Here is a 20,422-nt window from a genome sequence, read left to right on the forward strand (position 1 = left end):
GGTGAACCTCACTTATAAGAGTTAGTTTGATGGCCAGACTATAGCATAGAAACTTGCCAGTAAGAAAAACTGGGAATTGAAAAAACAGTAGAAACTTGACAGTAGGATGAAGTTTCATTTTTCAAAGGTGTTTTGAGATTCCTACTTGGTGCAATGAATTCTTCCTTCCATATGTTAACAGAAACCCTTCCCCAGAAGTGAAAGATAAGACAGGGAAACACTGAATTTCCTCATTTAATTGTTCTTAACAAATTAAGTAACTGAATACAAAAGAAATCTCATTTGTTTAAGGCCTTGGTTTCTGAGCAACTGAGGCATTGAACAAACTAAAAACATTTTCTGGTGCTGCCACTGAGTTCTGTTACTATGAAATATTTCTTTTTACTCCAAAATATTTCCATGTCTTCAAGATAAAACATGTAGGATTACAAAAGTTCCTTTCACTATCTGAGTGACTGGTGTTTTAACTGCATACATACAGGGGAAAGATAAAATGGCTATGCGATTTTGCAAACTGAATTAATGTTACATTTTCTTCTTGTCCTTCCTTATTCTTTTGTTCTTCCCCAGTTGCTTAGATAAATTTTCCTAGAGAGGAGGAGGAAAAAAATCAAAATGAGTACAACTTATTTCTTACTCTGCATAAGCAGCTGTGCTTTTCTGCACTGGTAGGATACTTTCAAGGTTAATGATCTACAATTAATACTCTGTTTAGTTTTATATTTTCCTGATTCACTGAATGGATTCTGAAAAGATTTATACTTATATCATTAAGATTATTTCTGAAAGGAGAAAGTTGTCTGCAAAATGATGCTAACCATTCATAACCATGGGAGACATTACAGAACAGATTCCATTTCAACTTCTTGCTGTTAGGCTTTATATAAGAACTGTTTTCTCCTAGGTATGAGTGACAGACAATACAACTGGAGCTGTTTCTTGTCACTTGTCACTTTCTGAACACTTTCTTGTCACTTTCTGAACAGAAAACAGGCACTGCATTAACAACATATCGTAAATAAATTACACTGTACTTTCCATGGCACACTGGTGTTGTTTCTGATTAATATAATTTTTAAAAGAGTAATGTTTAGACTATTATGCTTCATTTACCCCCTCTTTTATATGACCAAGATCAATAATACTATTGTATAACCCACTGAATCATAAAACACCACATGTTTTTTTCAGAGCAGGTGGCGTTTTAGGGCTCTGAAAATTTTTAAGTATTGGATGCATTCCAAACAACTTAGCAACTGGTACAAAAGACAGTTGATTTCAGATGAACATGGAAGTTTTTACAGGTTTTATACCCTGTTTACAAAATTACCTTTAACACAGGGTGGAAATTAGTCTCCTAAAAGTTCAAGAACCTCTGTCACTTTCTATAGCCTTTACCGGTACCTTTAAAATTCTCCATCTCTCCACCACTGCCCACCTAATCTCCTCTTATTACATATCTTAGCTTTGCCATGTTTCATGCTGCTACTTGATCTTTCCCTCTCTGTCTTCAGTGCTCATCTGCCAACTCCTGTTCTTTCCTTTTGCCACAGAAATCATGCCACAAACACATCAAGCAGAAAAGGAAGCAAGACCGAAAAGTGGCGTTTAGCCACCCCCACAGGCATGCACCTCTGACTTTATTCCATTGTTTCCTTCTCGGAACCAGTCCCACACTGAACTTGTGGGGAGGTGAAGGAGAAAACCGTCAGTCTGGGGTTTGGGCATGAGAAATAATATGCACCAAAACACAACCTTTTCCTTGAAAAAGCTTTCCCACCAAACTACTTTTAAACTTGGGAAAAATTATAAATAATAGTTTTCTCATGCAACAACTAAATTGGAAAATTCAGTTACGTGCATTTTTGAGAGTGTCTATGTGTATGGCATTTCAGCAGCCAATTAACAGAAGCCATTGCTATTAGGGTAGACTTACAGGGGAATTGGTGTAGTTCTGTTCCACAAGTATATTTCTGGCACAATTGTTGATGTGTTTAAAACGATCTGGTCCCAGCAGGATACCACCATACCAGCGGGACACCACCACCAGAACATTGCGGACATCCAGGATCTGTATTAAAAAACACTTGTCCATTAACATCTGGAAGATGAGCTGTGTGACTTGTTTCTGCCTGGATGTGCTCTCCTGTATACAATGAGCACATGTCATTGTTGATGCCACACTCTGGAATATTTCTAGAAATAAACATCCCCCCCCTTTTTAGCACAAGCCAACTCCATCTTCCCTTGCCCAAAATTCTTTAATAAGAAAAGCTGACATTGGTCCAGAAACTCAAATTCTGCACTGGTACATCAACAATTTGGGCATATCCAGCATATACTTAATAAATTCAGTATCTGACTGTTAACTACTCTCACTATTGGGAAAGAAGTACAGCAGGAAGAGGAGAGTTATTGTAAATGAAATATAGAGGGTTGCAGGAGCGGAGGCAGCAGCGCCACCTGCCAGACCCTAGACCTCCCATTCAGCGAAGGCTAAAATCACTACAGGGGGAAAAACCCAGCAGGTGAAGCTCTTCTGGCCATGACGTGTAACCAGGAGCATTGCAAGAGCGTTTAGCAGAGTTTGATGAGGATTCCCAGTGTGCTATCTCACAGTGTACATACAACCAAGAGACATGGACGGAGAGGGAGCTGCTGCAGTGACCTGCAACACCTGTGCCCCGTTTGTCTTCCTGACTGAGAACGTGCAACACTACGCCTGCAGCAAGTGCAAGCTGGAAGAGAAGCTACAGCAACCTGAAGCCTCTTAGAGTACATATATTAGATGAGGCTGAAGCATGAGGGACCCATGGAATACTGGACACAATCTTTTACCTGCCCAGTGCCTGTATCTAGTCTTAAAATACAACCATAAGGCTGATCAGCATGCAGAAACCAATTCATGCCCTTGGACCAGATTAGGACCATAGCCTACGCTTTCATATTATCCCCGTAACAAAGATTTTTAAAAAGTTTTGTTGTTTTCACCAACATATACAAACAGTAAATAATTTAAGATAACAAATACGTCAAAGTAAAGAATACTTCCCCCCCATCATTTAGCCAAGTAGGTCCTTCCCAAAGGTGCTCTCTGACGGGGAGGTCAGAGTTTCTGAGTCATACAAGAAAACAACACCAAATCTCTGTGAAGTCACTGTCGAATGCTTTAAGTCCCAGACATTTTAAAACCATGTTGGGTTTCTCCAAAAACCAAATTATGTCGCAGACATCAAATTCCAAGTGTTCAAAACTGAAACATGAACAGGTCATGTTGTCTATATCTACCTGAGATCTACTAAAAGGAAATAGCACACAGACTTTTTAAAAAGGTGGTCCTCCTTTGTTTCAAATACAATTCATAGCAATTTCTTTTGTAATAAATCCCAGTTGCACGGCTACTCTTTTCGCTGTTGAGAGTCTGAGTACTATTAAGGCTTTTCGGGGCTCCCATGCCATTAAATGAAGCGCTTCTAATTTACAGGTTCAAGCAATTTTATTGCCATCTATTGATTACATTGGGGGGATTAGTGACTAATCTCCCCTTGAGTAGCCTCCCTGAGAATTGCTCTGCGTCAATTTCCTTTCCCCACAGGGGAGGCTAATTACTTATTTCCTCTCTTTTTTTAAATAGAAAGCTAGTGATTTAATTTTTTTTAAAAAAAATGTGCTTGATTCTTCTACTGTTTTAATCTTTTATGGACTGGCACACGAGGAGAATGGGGAACTTTTCAGCAGGTGCAGAGTTTATGGTTAATTATGGTTTGATGTGATGTGTGAACTGGGCTACTATGTGATGTGATGTCACCACATTTTGAAACACCCAAGTCCCGTCAGCCAGTGATGTGTGGCATCTGGGCAAGGAATCTCACTGCACCATAATGTAAATGTAATGTAAAGGAAACGGGAAATTAGGCACAGACTGCCATTTTCAGTGCTTCTGTCTCTAGTATCTTTTGCGGATCTTGTAATTCTATGCCTAGAAACTGATATTTCCACTAAATAGTACCTGGATGGCAGGATATTTTTATTACTTTACAGTATTTCCATCATTTAGCTCCCATGTGTCAAAATACTCAAATAATACTTTCTAATGGGTTATATCTATCATCTATCTCTCTATTTATCCATCATCTATCTATCAGCTACACTCCCATAAATACAGATTTGTAGAATAAACTTTATTTTAGAACTACAATCCAAACACTGGGGGGGGGGGAATTCTCCAATTACCAATTGGTTTTGTTTACCTGCATGAGATGGAGAAGACGTCCACCTGCGGCTGTTTCACCATCATCTTCACAATCCTGTAAGAAAGTCTGCTTATCTTCACAGTATATCCTAAAATCAAAAAGTGAAACAAAAAGTGTCAAGGAAAAAGCAAACATCCTTACATGTTTGCTGCTTATCCTATACAGTGGAACCTCGGTTTATGAACACCTCGGTTTACGAATTTTCGGTTTACAAACGCCGCGGACCCATCTGGAACAGATTAATTCACTTTCCATTACTTTCAATGGGAAAGTTCGCTTCAGTTTATGAACGCTTCAGTTTATGAACAGACTTCCGTAACCAATTACACCCATGCTTCGGGTTAAGTACGCTTCAGGTTGAGTACTCCGCGGACCTGTCTGGAACGGATTAATCCACTTTCCATTACTTTCAATGGGAAAGTTCGCTTCAGTTTATGAACGCTTCAGTTTAAGTACTCCTTGGACCGTCTGGAACAGATTAATCCACTTTCCATTACTTTCAATGGGAAAGTTCGCTTCAGTTTATGAACGCTTCAGTTTATGAACAGACTTCCGGAATCAATTGTGTTTATAAACCGAGGTACCACTATAGTACATATCTCAACAATATTGTTTAAGGGACTTTTGTTTTTATTCTAATGCCTTAAAATCTCTCATAACCACCTGCAGTTACACTGTATGACAGTGCGAGACTGTTTTGATGCTATTAAGGTAACAGAATCAAGGCAGATGTTTCTCTCGTTCATCCCTCTGAAATAATTGCCACTGAAAATTGGCTACTCACCTGTATGCGTATATATTGTGAGTAGCACTAGCTATTTTCTTATTCTTGTACAAATCAGCAAGAACATTTTTCACCTACAAAAGAAAAAAAAGCTTTTTTTTTTCACCCAACATATAAATACTTATATGCTTCACTTTTAAGGTTTTGCAAACAAGGCTCATTCTCTGTGGTTACTACTAAAACATTTCAATTAAATTAAATGCAACAGTTGTGCAGACTGCAATATGGCGTCCATACTTCTGGTATAAGAAATTACTCATTTGCGCAAGTACATGTTTCCTTGGCAGTAAATGCCACTGGATGCAGTGATGTATACATCTGTGCAAATGTGCCCAGGGCAACAGCCTGCAAGTGCAAACTTTAAGACAGCCTTTGCTAACCTGGTGGCCTCAAGATGTTTTGTACCACAATGCCTATCAGTCAGCATGGCCAATAGGATGACAGGAATTGTATTTCAAAATATCTGGTGGGCACAAGGTTGGCAAAGGCTGATTTAAGATATAGATGTAATGGTAAAATGCACCTAGTACCACCTGAGATAGTGCTGCTCAAGGAAGTTAATGTTTTAACCACAAAACTCCAAAGACCACGAGTGCAATGAAGATCTTTCCAAGACAACCAAGGGAGCCCCTTCAGCTACATAGACTGTTGGGGCTTACAAGGAACATGGACTGGGATGGGGGGAGAAAAGAAAAGAACAGGTTACAGATCGACAGAAGGGCTGATTCTTTGGGTTAGCATTTTTTCTTACCATATCCCACCCTCCATGTTCATCTGTAGTACCTTCTATCCCTTTCCTTTGGAGGAAAGAGTCTGGAACTTGGACTGTATCACCAATGTCCTTAGTTTTGATATAACTATACATATTTTAAAATGCACTTTGAGAATGGCTGAAAAATGTGATGCAAACATAAGCTGAGATCCTACATTTCCTTCTCTAGACAGAGCAGAGCTCATAGAATATACCTTCCCATCTCCACACATACACACCCTTTTCTCCACAGACCTCTGCAATTCTGCTCTTTGGGGTCCTTCAAAGTGGTATTGGGAAATGAGGGAGTCCATGAACGGAAGATGTACTTGGGATTCAAGCCATTGTCAAAATTTTAAATGAAGAGTGTGGATGGAGTAAAGAGAAGAAGATGAAGGATATAGCAAACTGTTGTGGAAGGAAAGCGCTGGAGGAAGATCGACCTGCAGCTCTTAGCCTTGGGAAAAGTTTCGTATGCTTAGAAATGTGAGCAGCCAGGGCCAGTCTTGTACATTTGGCAAGGCATGTTAGGAGGTGAAAAATGGGGCCCTTGATATCTTATTAAAACAAAACACTACTGATCAGATGCCAGAGAAGATGCACTGCCTGATCTAGAAAATCACAAGGGGCTCTCTGTGTAAGAAAATGAAATACGAAGCGGTAGGAATAACGTCAACAGGCCTTTACAGATCAAGACATCAAAGGCTGCTTCTGGGGGTTGGCACCCCAGACCCACACACCATCTTTCTGTTTGAGCTCTATGTCACTCTGTGTAGCCTGTAAAGCTTTTTTCTCACTCAGAAACTTAAATCAACAGGATCAACAGTATGTGGATTAAAACAACAACAACACCAACAACACCAACAACACACTGGGTTGCTTTTTTGCCCAATAGGTTACAGAATCTATTGTGTTAATCTGTGGAAATAATCAAGATTCCTCCAATACCCCTTTTACACATTTAATCTTTGTCTGCACTGTAGGCCCTAAGAGCTCAATAAAGAATTAGATGGTAGTTTATTAGTTGTCCTTTCCTCCCATATCTCCTTAAACGTAGTTACCTATTGTTCTGTTCTTATCAGATGGCTCATGTTTCCCTGTACTAGATAAACCTTGTGATGAAAAAACTGTTTTAATAAACAATGCATAATTAATACCACTTTAAGCAAAACATTATTAAAGCTGTGAGAGCTTGAGAAAACATGCCTGGCAAGCAAATTGCTTTTAATTCAAAAGGGAGGGGGAAAGCCATCTCTCTAGAGTTATCAAAATACATCTCCAATATTTATCTTTGCAGTATTCCCATTATTTCACAGCAAATTCACTTACTATGCTGGGGAGAGGGGGGGGGACTGATATAGCATACCTCAAGACACAGTTCACAGTATCTGCAAAGAGAAATTTGCTTTGAAAACAGTTTCCCAAATCATATATTTCCCTTTCTAAGGGGAAAAATGCACCAAAGGAGGGCAATGTAAATAACTAACTGTGCTAGTAATCAACCAGCAATTCTAGAACAGTTTCCACCACCATGCAAATGGGACTGAGCTGGCACAGTCTGGTATGTGTGCATTAATAGTGCATTCCTATGAATATCTACTCAGGAGTATGTCCCACTGAGGCCAGTGGGCAATACTCCAAACTCTAGTGATGCAGCAATAAAACTTCTGGCAAATTTGCAAAGCTAAGCAGGTATGGTTTCAAATTGGATGGTGGACCACATGTTGAGATGCCTGCATTGCAGGGGGTTGGACTAGATGACCATCAGGTCCCTTCAAACTTCAGTCACCACAGGTATTTATGTCAGCAGAGGGGAACAGCCTAGGAAACAAAGGATGCGTTTGCACTGCACCAAATCCCACTACAGTTGCTCACAGATGTATTTCCCTCAGGCATAAAGCTGGCCAAGGGACGCAGGTGGCACTGTGGTCTAAACCACTGTGCCACTTGGGCTTGCCAATCAGAAGGTTGGCGGTTCGAATCCCTGCGACGGGGTGAGCTCCGGGTACTCGGTCCCAGCTCCTGCCCACCTAGCAGTTTGAAAGCACAAAGTGCAAGTAGATAAATAGGTACCACTCCGGCGGGAAGGTAAACGGCGTTTCCGTGCGCTGCTCTGGTTTTGGTGTCCCGTTGCAGCAGAAGCGGCTTAGTCATGCTGGGCACATGACCCGGGAAAACTGTCTGCGGACAAATGCCCTCGGCCTGTAAAGCGAGATGAGCGCCGCAAGCCCAGAGTTGTCTGCGACTGGAGTTAACGGTCAGGGGTCCTTTACCTTCTTTAAAGCTGGCCACTGTGGATACTTTGGTCTTATGCTTTTCAAATAAAAGCTTTCACGGAACAGATAATGCCTGTAGAACTCCGTAAGTTATCCCAGAGCTATGCAATCCACTGCTCAGCTTCAAGCCAAATATACAACTCTATCTTTTCTTATCCGATTATCTTGAATCTAAATTACTGCACACCTCTCTTTTTTTACAAATATCCTGGCTCCAAAAGGCTACCATACATCTCTTCTTTCAAGATGATCCTGAATCTAAATTCCCCAGGTCGTTCATTTTAATCTGTATAGCAATATTTAAGCCAGTAAGACCCTCTGGAATGGATGACAGAAATCTGTATTTTGCAGAAGAAAACATATTTGTGGTGTCTGTGTTAAGCAAATGAGAACATATACATACATACTTACGAATGTATAATTATGTATACCTGTATACATACTTATAACCTAGAGAGGAGGAAAGACTGAAAGGCCTGTCAGAAAGCAGATTTACTAACCTGTTTGGGGCTCACAACAGGTGCTAAATGTGCCTGGAAAGTGCTTCTTCGGTCTGTAATTGGGTTTCCATGATAAATTGGAGGCAGCTCTTCATCTGCAAATTTAAGAATGTAGGTTTTGTGCAAAGGTTGGCTACTGTACCATCTCTCCAACTACCGGTAATTCAGAATGCCCCACTAGTCTCTCCCTCTGTCTCCTACGATCTCAAGCTTCACCCCTCTCTTTTAAATCATTTACACTGATTTCTTCTCTTGCCTTCCATCAACTTTTAAAGCTTTCATTTTCTACGGCTTGCTACAAGTTTACTATGGGTTAAAAACTGCAAACGAAACGCTGCCTCAAACTGGGAAGAAAGTTGGGGAATTGCTGTGTGCGAGCAGAGCAGAGCACATGTACCAAAGGCTCAATTCATGCTCATGTACGCAACAATATTTACCAATATTTACAAAATGCAAGATATAGTGGGGGGGAATCTCCATGCCTGACTCTTCTAATCATATAGTGTAATCTCACCTAGGATCACACTCCTCTCTCTTCTGCACCATGCCATTTGCTAAGCCATTCACTGTATCAACAGTAACTTCCCTATTGATCCCTTCACAATCATGGTAAGGGGGTCCACACATAGAGAGCAGTGTGAGAGCTATGGCATTTTCTGATCCCACCTCTGATGTCCATGTGCTGAGTGAGGTGGATATCTGAGGAGAGAAGGTTCAGGAAAGAATGATCAGGGTTCCAGTTCCCACAGAGATCTGTGCATGTAGTCTTCCCTAGCTCAGACACCCATGTCTAACATGCAGAAGTTGGAGGCAAGCTTTAGGGAATCAGTCCCTTTGAAAATGTTCACTGCCTTCACAAAGGCATCAGTTCTGCTTTCTATTTTGCAAGACCCATTTTTAATCAAAAAATCAAGACAATACAGTGCAGGTACCTAACACAGAAGGGACGCAGGTGGCGCAGTGGGTTAAACCACAGAGCCTAGGGCTTGCTGATCAGAAGGTCGGCGGTTCGAATCCCCGTGACAGGGTGAGCTCCCGTTGCTCGGTCCCAGCTCCTGCCAACCTTGCAGTTTGAAAGCATGTCAAAGTGCAAGTAGATAAATAGGTACCGCTACAGCAGGGAGGTAAACAGCGTTTCCGTGTGCTGCTCTGGTTCGCCAGAAGCGGCTTTGTCATGCTGGCCACATGACCTGGAAGCTGTACGCTGGCTCCCTGGCCAATAATGCGAGATGAGCACCTCAACCCCAGAGTCAGTCACGACTGGACCTAATGGTCAGGGGTCCCTTTACCTTTACCTAACACAGAATAAGTCACAGGAGGACAAAATGATTTGCAGCAGTGCTTTCACATGGCTTGCAATGTACTTGGCTCCACTTCATGAGCACCGTTTCATATATATTTTTTAAAAGACACAAAAGTAAGAGTGGAAACATAACTAAACAGCAATAGCTACTCTACCTTCTTGGCTTTCTGACAGATCAAAATTCAGAGTTACAGCTGCACATTCCCGGAGGGGTTGATGCTCCAGTGAAAAATTGTCTTCATACTCCAGATCAGTTTCTTCTGTAATTTTTTTAACATCTGGTCCTACTGGTATAAAAGCAATACTTGCTTTAAAAGGCTTTCTTGACAGTTCAAACTATTTTAAGTGATTGGTAGCAACTGTGGGGAAGTTAGTGGTACAATTACATTTGCAACTGGCCTTAAGAAACACATTTAACACATACTTTGAAAAATAAATAAAAAGGACACATTGGTCATTCAGAGGGCAGAGCAAATCAGAACTACATGTAAAGTATTATAAAATATTTTGGACCCACTACTAGGAATACCTACATGTGCAATTGTACATAACAACCTACAGACAATTTTCATTATTTTTCTGACATCCAAGTGCTTCCCATATTAGAAAAAAAGGGAAAATGCATGAAGTGAGACTCACACATTGTATTTTTCAGGGTTTAAAAGAAACACAAGGGTAAATTTTGCATGTGCAGATTTAGAGAAGAAACATACGGTAGCATAGCAAGTATTACGCAGATCTTGCCATTTAACTTCTGTGCATTTTGAACTTGCAAAAATTACCTCCAGGGATCACAAACATGTGTGCAAACACCGTTTGTATGTCTAAATTTCCCATTCCTGCTATGTGACTCTCACATATTCAAAAGCCTTGAAAAACGTAGTAAGAGTACCACTTCAGATAAACTGAAGCAAAGTTCAGATGGTTACTAAAATTTCAGCAATAATCTATATGGGGTAAAGAAATGCAAATTATTTGGCACAGATTACTGTAACACCCCTTATTCTGCTTAATGTCCACTATATCTCTCAGGATGCTCCAGTCATTTTCACCCACATGCTGATTCCCTAGTACATGACACCAAAACGTTATACCACTAGAGGGCAGAGAGAATTACCAAATGCAGGCATGGCTCAATGCACGTCTGGGTTCAAGAATGCTTTGCAGAGGATAGCATAAAAATATGTGTGCTGCAAATCCTGCAGTTTTCAAAGCCACACCAATAGTTGTCAAAAAAAGTACAGATCACATTAAAGATCCCACCCTAAGTGTTGTAATCTACCTATTAATTTCCCCAATAAATGTGACACCCTTCAGGAAGAAACTAAACATGAACTATCATACTGAAATGTCTCTTATTTATTTTTTGTATCAAGATGATAAAATTGCAATTTGGAGGAATAACAGAAATGCCAGTCCACATGCCTGTATATTCCAACTGTGTTGCTGTTCTGTTGACAAAGAAGCAAGACTTTGGTTTGGTGGCTCCCACCCTTTGGAACTCCTTCCTGTTACAAATCAGTCAGGTTCCATCTCAATTATTTTTTTTGGATTTTAATGGAAGGCCTTCCTTTCACAACAAGTCTGTTAAGTACAGATTTTTATTCCCTGTCTGTATCAGCACTGGGCTTGAAAATTGTGTCTATATTGTTTAACCGCTTTGCAATGTCTTGTTGGAAGCAATTGATACATGAAATAAATAAAAACAATAAATAAATATTCCAGAATCTTAACCCACATACAATATTAATTAGTACTATTTCTATTGCATAAATATTTTTGTATTCCTGGTTTCAGTTCTGCTATCAGATATTATTAAACACTTACTAAACTGCAGCTGGAGTTCCTGCTTTAATAGCACTCTCACTTACCATTTCTCACTTTAGGAGAAATGCTGAGGCCTCTGAGAAGTGGCTAAAAGTGCCTTTTAAAAAATAATCTACTGATCTATTGGAACTAGATGTAATACTTTGCTTGAAATTGGGGGTTTTTTTGGGGGGGGGGGGACTAAGCAGAATTGATCATTTTCTCAAGCAACTGAAAGCATCTTAGCCTGCCTCTAGCTTTATTTATGCTGCCTCACCTGATCCAGCTGCACTGGGGCCTTACAGTGAACGAACTATGTTGACTGCCATAGCCCTTCCCATGTCTGAGCCCTGCATGTACTTCTGCTTATTGGGTCACATGGTGCCCAACAAGCTTTAACACAGCCTTCTCACTTCTCACTTGTGGTTTTTCTACATAGTAATGAGCAAAAGTAATATCTAGGGTTATATGTAGTGCCGTATGAGCAGAGCTATGTGTGTGCAACAGGACTTCTCCTTCCTTTCCCCACGTGTTCCCAAAACCTGCTCCAGAGCGTTGCCCAGACCCATTTATCACCTTACCTGAATCAGAAGACTGTGATTTTTCTATCAAAAATTCACGTATCTTCTCCACCCACAGATAAAGGATGCTTTCACCGAGATTCTGTCTGAAAAGCATGATACAAAATATACAAATCTACTCTAAAATTACTTTTTTAATGGATAGCATCCTAGAAATCTATATGTTTCAGATGTGGTTCAGGAGCCTTGTTGTGTAAAAATATCCCATGACACACCACTTTCATTCCAGGGACACAGAGTGGCTTGTTCTTTAGGTTTTGAAAGAGAGCAGTCAGCAAGTGCAAACCTATACATGCTTCCTCAGAAGTATGTGCCACGTGATGTTACACCATAACGCATGGCCTTTGCCTAGCTTTGCTATAACAGTTGTCTCACTAAAACAGATTGGACTACTTTGTATAAGATCCATAAATCTTCACTTCCAGAAAAAGGTTCTGCTTCATAATGCTTTTTCAACATTGCTGCCACCTGCTGGAATTATGTATAAAACATTTCAGGACAGTATTTGGACTTTTAAAAATATAACCATGCCATTTATTATTATTATTACGCTTGCTTGTTTGTTTGTTTCTTTGTTTGTTATTCATTCATTCATTCCCGACCTTTTGCTCTAACAGGACTCAAGGAGGCTTACGAATAAAACCAAGAATAAAAACATAGAAAAATGATTAAGCATTAACAGAATTCAAGTGCATATATAATCTGAAAACATACAAATAACTACAATAAAAGCAGCATGGCAGCAGCTATGCTTCCATGGCTCTTTCAATACGATTTACAGATACAGCCGCACCCCCTCTCTGCTGGTTTGTGAAAACATGGTTTTCACAGAAAGCAGATACTATGCTAGATCCCAGCTTCCCATGCTTCTTTCTATGATTCGTTTTCCGACAGAGCACAACTTACACATAGAGTTCTTCCAGACAATTTCCAAGTTCCGCATATTCCTGTCCAGAAAGCCAAGGAGCACTAGAATAAAAAAAGGAACGTACTAGTTTAATATTTGCATCATTTTAAAACCATTTTCTACTTCGAGATATTAAAAACACCTCATCGTGATTATGCATTTTATATGCTTCGGCAAAATCAAATCACATTGCAATCCTACCTTCTTCATACTGGGACAGTACCCATATCACATAATATGAGAATAAAAAACTAGGAAGAGACACATTTTCACTTGCTTTCTCCCTTAAAGGTAAAGGTAAAGGGACCCCTGACCATTAGGTCCAGTCGTGACCGACTCTGGGGTTGCGCGCTCATCTCGCATTATTGGCCAAGGGAGCCGGCGTACAGCTTCCAGGTCATGTGGCCAGCATGACAAAGCTGCTTCTGGCAAACCAGAGCAGCACATGGAAACGCCATTTACCTTCCCGCTATAGCGGTTCCTATTTATCTACTTGCATTTTGACGTGCTTTCGAACTGCTAGGTTGGCAGGAGGCTTTCTCCCTTATGTTGCTATAATTTAGAGCAGGCATCCCCAAACTGCGGCCCTCCGGATGTTTTGGCCTACAACTCCCATGATCCCTAGCTAACAGGACCAGTGGTCAGGGATGATGGGAATTGTAGTCCAAAACATCTGGAGGGCCGAAGTTTGGGGATGCCTGATTTAGAGTTTGCTGGGTTCTTTTAAACCAGGACGATTAACCGATTTTGGCCAGAGGGCTACATTCCCTGTTGGTCAAATTTCCAAAGCTGAAGTGTGTATGGTCACCACACACTCACTTGCTCCACACAAGCCTGTGTATCACACATAGAGAGTGGTTACATATTATGAAACTAACAGTTTGGAACAAAAGGCACAGAAGCTTCTTCTTTTTCAGGGGGACTTCCGGTTCGTCGCGGCGGTGAGAAGGACGCAGGGACTTCGCGTGCCGAGGTCCCTGGCTTCTCGGAGGGGGGGGGAAGTCCGCAGAGCGAGCGGACTCCCCGTAAAAGCACCAGATAGAGAGTTCCGGTGACTTAGGCGTCCAGCGGCTGCTCCGTTTGGCGGATCCCCCGCCGCGCGAGAGCTCAATAGAGCGATCGCGAGCTGGCGGGGTTGAACCGCGGGAGCCATTTTGGGCCACATCTTACCTCCGGGAAGCGAAGCTCCGAGTCCTGACCCGGCAAGCGGCGGATTCTTCCGATTTGAATCAAAGATTTCCAAAGAAGTAAGTGGAATTTTGATCTGGACTTTAAATTTGCCGATTGGAAAAATAGGAGAGACTTTAAAGAAACGGAAGCCGGTCTCTTCCTAATGGGAAACTGGGAGGCGTTTTAAAAAACCTAAGCCGAACAACGAAAGAATTCGGAGTTGTGGACCCGAAAGGGAAAAAAAGACTCTTTTGGAACCATCTCAGCCCCCGAGTCCGGCCCCCCTTGAGGTACAGCGGAATTAAGGGGAAGAGCGTTTTGACAGCTGTCAAAAGCTGTCAAACTGTTAAAGACCGGGTGGATTGACTGTATTGTTGTGAATAGTAAAAAAATTGCTTGAAAACGTGAAAGAACTTTTTAAATTGGAAATGAGAATGAATTTGGGACTGAGTTAAGAACCAAGGAAAAGAACAGCCAAAATGGAGTCGATCGTCTGAGAAAGGAATTTTCCAGTATCCATTGTTCCCTACCCCCTGTTTATCTGCGGTTACGAGAAGTATGAAAACAAAGCTTTCTAGAGCCTTCCAGGAGACTGTGCTGAGCTATCTGCTGTCATGGGAAGACTTTTACAAGGAACGGCAACATCCCAATTTATCATTAGTCGAGACCGAAGTCCAAGTCCAGGACTTAGAGGATAATTTAGATTTGGAAACAGCTGAGTCGGAGATTGTGTGTGAGGAGAAACAACTGGATGAAAACATTGAAGAGGATTTGGACTATGACAAACTTGTTTGGGATGAAGCAAAACATGGATTTCAAAAGGGAGAAAAACAAGCAGAACAAGAAGATGAGAGACAAAGGAACTTAAAGACTAATGGAATTGAAAATCCTGGAGGGGTTAAAATGTGGAGTGGTATTTTTGAGGGATGGGAAGGACAGGGGCAAGAGGGGGCAAAGGTCTGGAGATGGATTTGGGAAAGAATGGGTGTGGGGTAAAAATTTTAGTTAAAAGGTATTGTTTTGGTTTTTGAAAGACGGTTTTCGAAATCTTGGCCTGATAATGGAATTGCTGAACCAATTGGGGGGAAAAGACTTAGGGAGAGGAGATGGAAGGTAAAAAAGAAAGGGGAAAAAAGTTATGTTTTCCTAAGGGAGTATAAGAATGGTTTGGGAAAGAATTTTTAAGTTACTGTAAATTTTTATAAGTTAAGTGAGGTGTTTAGGCAGAAAGCTGCCTACCCCCCTCTCCTTATTCTGAGACACTCAGTGGCAGGGGGTGTCCAGATGGGTGAGGAGGAAATGGAACCTTGGAAGTGCTGTGCCCTGCGGGCTCTTCTTGTGGCAGGAGGGGACCTGTGGGAGGGCAGCATGGAAAAGGAGGAGGATTGAGTTAACTACTATAAGATTAAGATTTGAAACTGAGTTGGAAAATTCGCCACAAGTAATCAGATTTTTTTTTAGGAAAACCATGAGGAAGACTATCGAGGGAGTCGCAATTAAAATGTTAAAATAATAAGAACTGGGAAGTTTCAACTTTTCCCAATTTTCTTTTTCTCTTTTTCTTTTCCTTTCTGTGTTTTATGTCAGCAAATATGATTATGAAAGAGTTGGGGGATGCAAATCCCCATAACTCCTTCCTCCCTGTTCCCTCAGTGGCAGGGGGGGGGATATGGGGGGGAGGAGGGAGGGGGGAAGCTGAACCCAACTCTCAATTGGACCCCTTTGATTCTTAAAGCACACGGGTTCCACTGGTGGCAGAAGTGGACCGGTGGGTGGAGGGAAAACGAAGGGACAGTGTTATATTATATGTTTTGTTTGTGTTTGTCTTGTTTGAAAATTAATAAAAATCTCCTTAAAAAAAAAAAGAAGCTTCTTCTTTTTCAAGAATATTAACTTATCACTTACTTACTTAATTTGATAAATAGGTGGTGCTGTTGTTGGATATTCAGGAGGAAGGATTACCTGAAAAGTTTTAAAAGTAGATTAGCCAGAAATTTTCATTCCAAATCTAGCTGGGGACGGGGTGGACGAGAAATGTAGGACAGTTCCAAAACATTGTTAAGGTATTAAATAAGTGGAAACATTAGTACATAAATTCTTAGATGACAGTCCTGCACGCAAAGTGAACCTTATGCATAAACATGTACAGAATCAGTATCTTAGGTACCCTTATGGCTCTCCCATAATATACAGATTTTACTTCTCCCATTTTTTCGGCATTATACATGAGACAGATGCAAACATTAAAGGATGGAACCCCCAGAACTATCTTGCCAACCTTAAAACATACTTGGAAAAATAAAAAAATTCTAACCTACAAAGAAAGTTTTGCTTTTTAAAAAGTTACAGAACTCTGCAACAATTAATAAAGTAGGATGTGTCTCCCTACATCCGAACTGCGTCATTTAAAAATTAATTGTGTGTTAAAGAATAGTCCTAGTTATTTGTAAGTAGGGCACCAACAGTTTCAAGACAGGGTGGGGTCACAATCCTCACCACATCCCCAGGGCTGCATTGCCGTGCTAGCTCTGACCTCTAAAGACTACATGTTGAGTGCAGTTACCAGCAAGGGAACCCCTGCTCACAAGCAGCACCTTGCGCCTACAGGCTTCCCAGGATCGGGACCCCCAATTGTACAGGGTTCCTGATTGTGTGGGTGCCCAGTGCAGAAGCAGCTGTGTGTATAAAGGGATCCCCTTGCAGACAACCAGTTACGGTTCAGTTGTCAGAGGATGGAGCTGATGCAGAAGCACTTGCCCTGCTCTAAGCTTGAAATCCTGAATGCCTTATATGTGAATATTGTAATGCATAACGAAGGCTAAAGTTAAACCCAAAAGATCTGAAGCCAAGTCACAACCCAGAATTCCTTCATTCTTCATTTTATTTGTATGCTGCTTTTCCACCAAAAGAATCAAGCTCAAAGCAGTTTACAACAACAACAACAACAACAACAACAACAACAACAACCAATACCTCTCAAAATCAACCATTTCAGAATAACATAATAAAACATTACAGTACATTTTCAACGTTACACCTCCTGGCTCAAAGATGCCCACCTGAGACATCCAGTTGCAAACTCAAAGCCCAATTATGTTACAGGAAAACCTACCTGCAGACAGAGTCTCCACTTTTGCTTTTCCAGGCAATCACTAATCTGAATGCAGAATACTTTTGCATCTTCATCAATGGTGCACCATTCATCGCCATATATAGCAGACAAGGCTTCAATTTCTTCTGTCTAACAGAAAATTATGCAATAATATTTTATTTTATTTATATACTGCTGAACTACAATAATTTCTAAGTGATGTGCAATAAACTTGATGCAATATAAATAAAAATCAGTTAAAACGACAAATTCAGAATTCAGTCAAAATGCCTGTTGGAATAAACAAAGTCTTCAGTAGTCAGCACAAGCCAACTCCCCAACACAGTGGCTGCTTAAATAGTGGCTGGACCTGACCATTAGCTCCAGTCGTGACCGACTCTGGGGTTGCGGCGCTCATCTCGCGTTATTGGCCGAGGGAGCCGGCGTACAGCTTCCAGGGCATGTGGCCAGCAGGACAAAGCCGCTTCTGACAAACCAAAGCAGCACACGGAAACGCCGTTTACCTTCCCACTGTAGCGGTACCTATTTATCTACTTGCACTTTGATATGCTTTCGAACTGCTAGGTTGGCAGGAGCTGGGACCGAGCAACAGGAGCTCACCCCATCGTGGGGATTTGAACTGTCAACCTTTGAATCGGCAAGCCCTAGGCTCTGTGGTTTAACCCACAGCGCCACCTGCGTCCCACCTGGCTGCTTAGGAGCAAGGTATTACAGAATTGGAACATATCTGAAGAGCCTGCTGGATCAGGCCAAAGACCCATCTCATTCAGCACCGTTGCCTCACAGTACCCAAATCTAGGTGGACTTTAGAAGGCAATCAGAGCAATGCACGAAGGAAGGATTTATAAGCAGCAGCAAATAATGATGGTCCCATTAAGCTTCCAGAGTTGGAGGAAGTGCGCCTCTGCATACCAGGTGGTGGGAAAGTTTCCTTAGGGGCATTCTGGAAGCATCTATCCGGCCACTACTGAATTCGGTGGATTTGGGTCAGATCCAACGGGATGACGAATATATTAATATACTTCAAGGTGATGCTAGCTAAACTACAGTGCCCATCACTCGCTAACCGTGCAAGTTGGGGCTGCAGGGCGATGGAGTCCAACCATATTTAGCCACATGTGCGCCACCATTGCTACCTTAGGCTTTTAGCATGCAGGCAAAACCCCTTAGGCAAACGCCCCGTTTCCCTGACCTGCCCCATTCTTCTGGAACCCGATCCCTATCCCGACCACACACACACACACACACCCCAAATAGCCTCCCGCTCCGCAACACGCTCACTTGTCTCTGGGCCGTTTCCGGGTCACTCGCCGCCATCACGGCACGGGAAGGCGGAGCTCGCGCGTCCAATCAGCCCAGCGCCCGGGACGCAGAATCACTGCCCCCGAGAAAGAGGTTAGCGCATGTGCGTAAAGGCGAGCTGCAAAAACAAAACACCTCCCGGTATTTTGGGGGACGCGAGATGCCGCCTCGCTTAAGAGCCAAGAGCGTCGCGGAGCCGGAGGCGCTCGGGTTCTCGTGGGGAGGGCACTGCCACCGTTTGGGAAATAGGTATGGCTGAAAGGCCACGGTGAAATGCAATGTGCAGCAGGTGAAACACATGAAGACCAAAAAGATGCAAAATAGGGTGTCTTTTTCAGCTTCCCAGTCGCGGTAAACAGCTGTTCTGTAATTGAGCAGAAAGTGTTTATAGATTTGGGGGTGCTGTAAAAGGGATTTGGCGTTTAGTAAATGTAAACCCATACTTGAACGCAGTCCCATTGGATCCAACACAATCTACTTTTTATTGATGTTTATGGTAGTAGCTTGCATTGACGATTTTGAAAAGCGAGAACACAGAATTTGAAAGGCTAGAACTTTGGCCAGCTTGCAACGTTGACAGGACTGTGTGGAAACTCTCACTATGAATAAATTCATCAGAATGGGAGTGGTACATACACATGACCTCTGCAATTTGCATTACTATGAACTTGATATCGCTTCAGGCACGGGGGCAAAGCAGATGTGGCAGCAACCACAGAAAATGTCCTTACCTGTTTGAGCACCTGTGCACCCAGTCTAGGTGCACCCTGTTACATTTAAATGCATTTACCACATTTCTTGGATTGTTCACATGTACTGTAGTCTCCATGCCAAGAACACGTTTGCTAATGCTATATGTGAGTAAAGAGGGATAAGTGCATTCAAATGTTTGCTTCTGTATAGAACACTTATATACTAAACATTGTATCTATGGTTGCCATTAAATCTGCTGTGATACAGCATGTTGAACACTCCCAAGCAGAAATCTATGCCAAACTGAGTGGCCCAAAACATTACTGGAAGCAATTACAGGGGAGCCATAGAATATGGGTCAAAACAGATATGGTAGTGCCCACAAATAAAGTGCTCACCCACAAAATACACAAAGATGTCTACTTAGAAGTTATGTGTTCCAACCTACAAGCCATTTCTGCCAGTTGAAAAGTCCCATTAGTCATTTCCACTATCTACAGAAGTTGGATATATCTAAACTTAAAGGCTTTTCTGCATTTTTCCTTTGTGTGCTTTTATATTTTTTATAAATTTATATGGCTGCTTTAGTTGAAAATTCAGGTAATTGAAATAAAGATTATCTTATGTTTTGACATAAACCTACCGTATGACTTTCTAAAGGAATGATGCTGATAGGTCCCTCTAAGAAGAAATGAAAACTACACAATATGTACATATTTGGAAGGGGGTAGAAAAAGATAAAAGGCCATGCTAGTCAATATAATGATGAAATAGTCTGTATTTTTTGTGTTACCGTATCTTCTTCTAAAATCTGAATGTATTCTCATAATAGGCCTTTCCACATAATTTCTTTTGAATGTCTTACTGGCTTGATTTGCAGTAATTGTGTGAGACAGGTGGACCTGCAATTTTAGGTTTGTTCCCAAGCAAACTGTGTTCAGTGTCATATGATTCATATTGCTGGAGTTATCTGAGCGTGAGCAA

The 20,422-nt window shown here is 41.5% G+C and overlaps 1 protein-coding gene across 5 annotated transcripts; it reads right to left on the reverse strand.

Annotated features, from left to right (window-relative positions):
* Nucleotides 1-216: 216 nt before the first annotated feature.
* Nucleotides 217-18,795, reverse strand: IMPACT (impact RWD domain protein). Of its 5 annotated transcripts, none has more exons than XM_035125139.2 (11): nt 18,725-18,795; nt 17,444-17,572; nt 16,241-16,293; nt 13,161-13,223; nt 12,255-12,340; nt 10,023-10,151; nt 8,565-8,659; nt 5,038-5,111; nt 4,251-4,341; nt 1,937-2,071; nt 217-588 (listed from the first exon to the last, which is right to left on the reverse strand). In XM_035125139.2, the coding sequence occupies exons 1-11, from the start codon at nt 18,758-18,760 to the stop codon at nt 526-528; spliced, it is 954 nt and encodes a 317-aa protein (XP_034981030.1). In that variant the 5' UTR covers nt 18,761-18,795; the 3' UTR covers nt 217-525. The 5 variants fall into 5 exon arrangements, with proteins under 5 accessions (XP_034981030.1, XP_034981029.1, XP_060133855.1 ...); XM_035125138.2 differs by having other exon boundaries at nt 10,023-10,154; XM_060277872.1 differs by having other exon boundaries at nt 18,692-18,775.
* Between the last annotated feature and the right edge of the window lie 1,627 nt (nt 18,796-20,422).

The sequence above is a fragment of the Zootoca vivipara genome, chromosome 8 (assembly GCF_963506605.1).
Source record: "Zootoca vivipara chromosome 8, rZooViv1.1, whole genome shotgun sequence".
NCBI classification, from domain to species: Eukaryota; Metazoa; Chordata; class Lepidosauria; order Squamata; family Lacertidae; genus Zootoca; species Zootoca vivipara.

Bases quoted from the DNA above. Each gene is read 5' to 3' on its own strand.
- IMPACT (XM_060277871.1), bottom strand. From the start codon at position 18,760: ATGGCGGCGAGTGACCCGGAAACGGCCCAGAGACAAGTGAGCGTGTTG. The intron at 16,294-17,443 runs GTAGGTTTTCCT...AAAACTTTTCAG, and splicing joins AGTGGAGACTCTGTCTGCAG to GTAATCCTTCCTCCTGAATA. The intron at 8,660-10,022 runs GTAGAGTAGCTA...TTAAATTTGCAG, and splicing joins TCTGTCAGAAAGCCAAGAAG to ATGAAGAGCTGCCTCCAATT.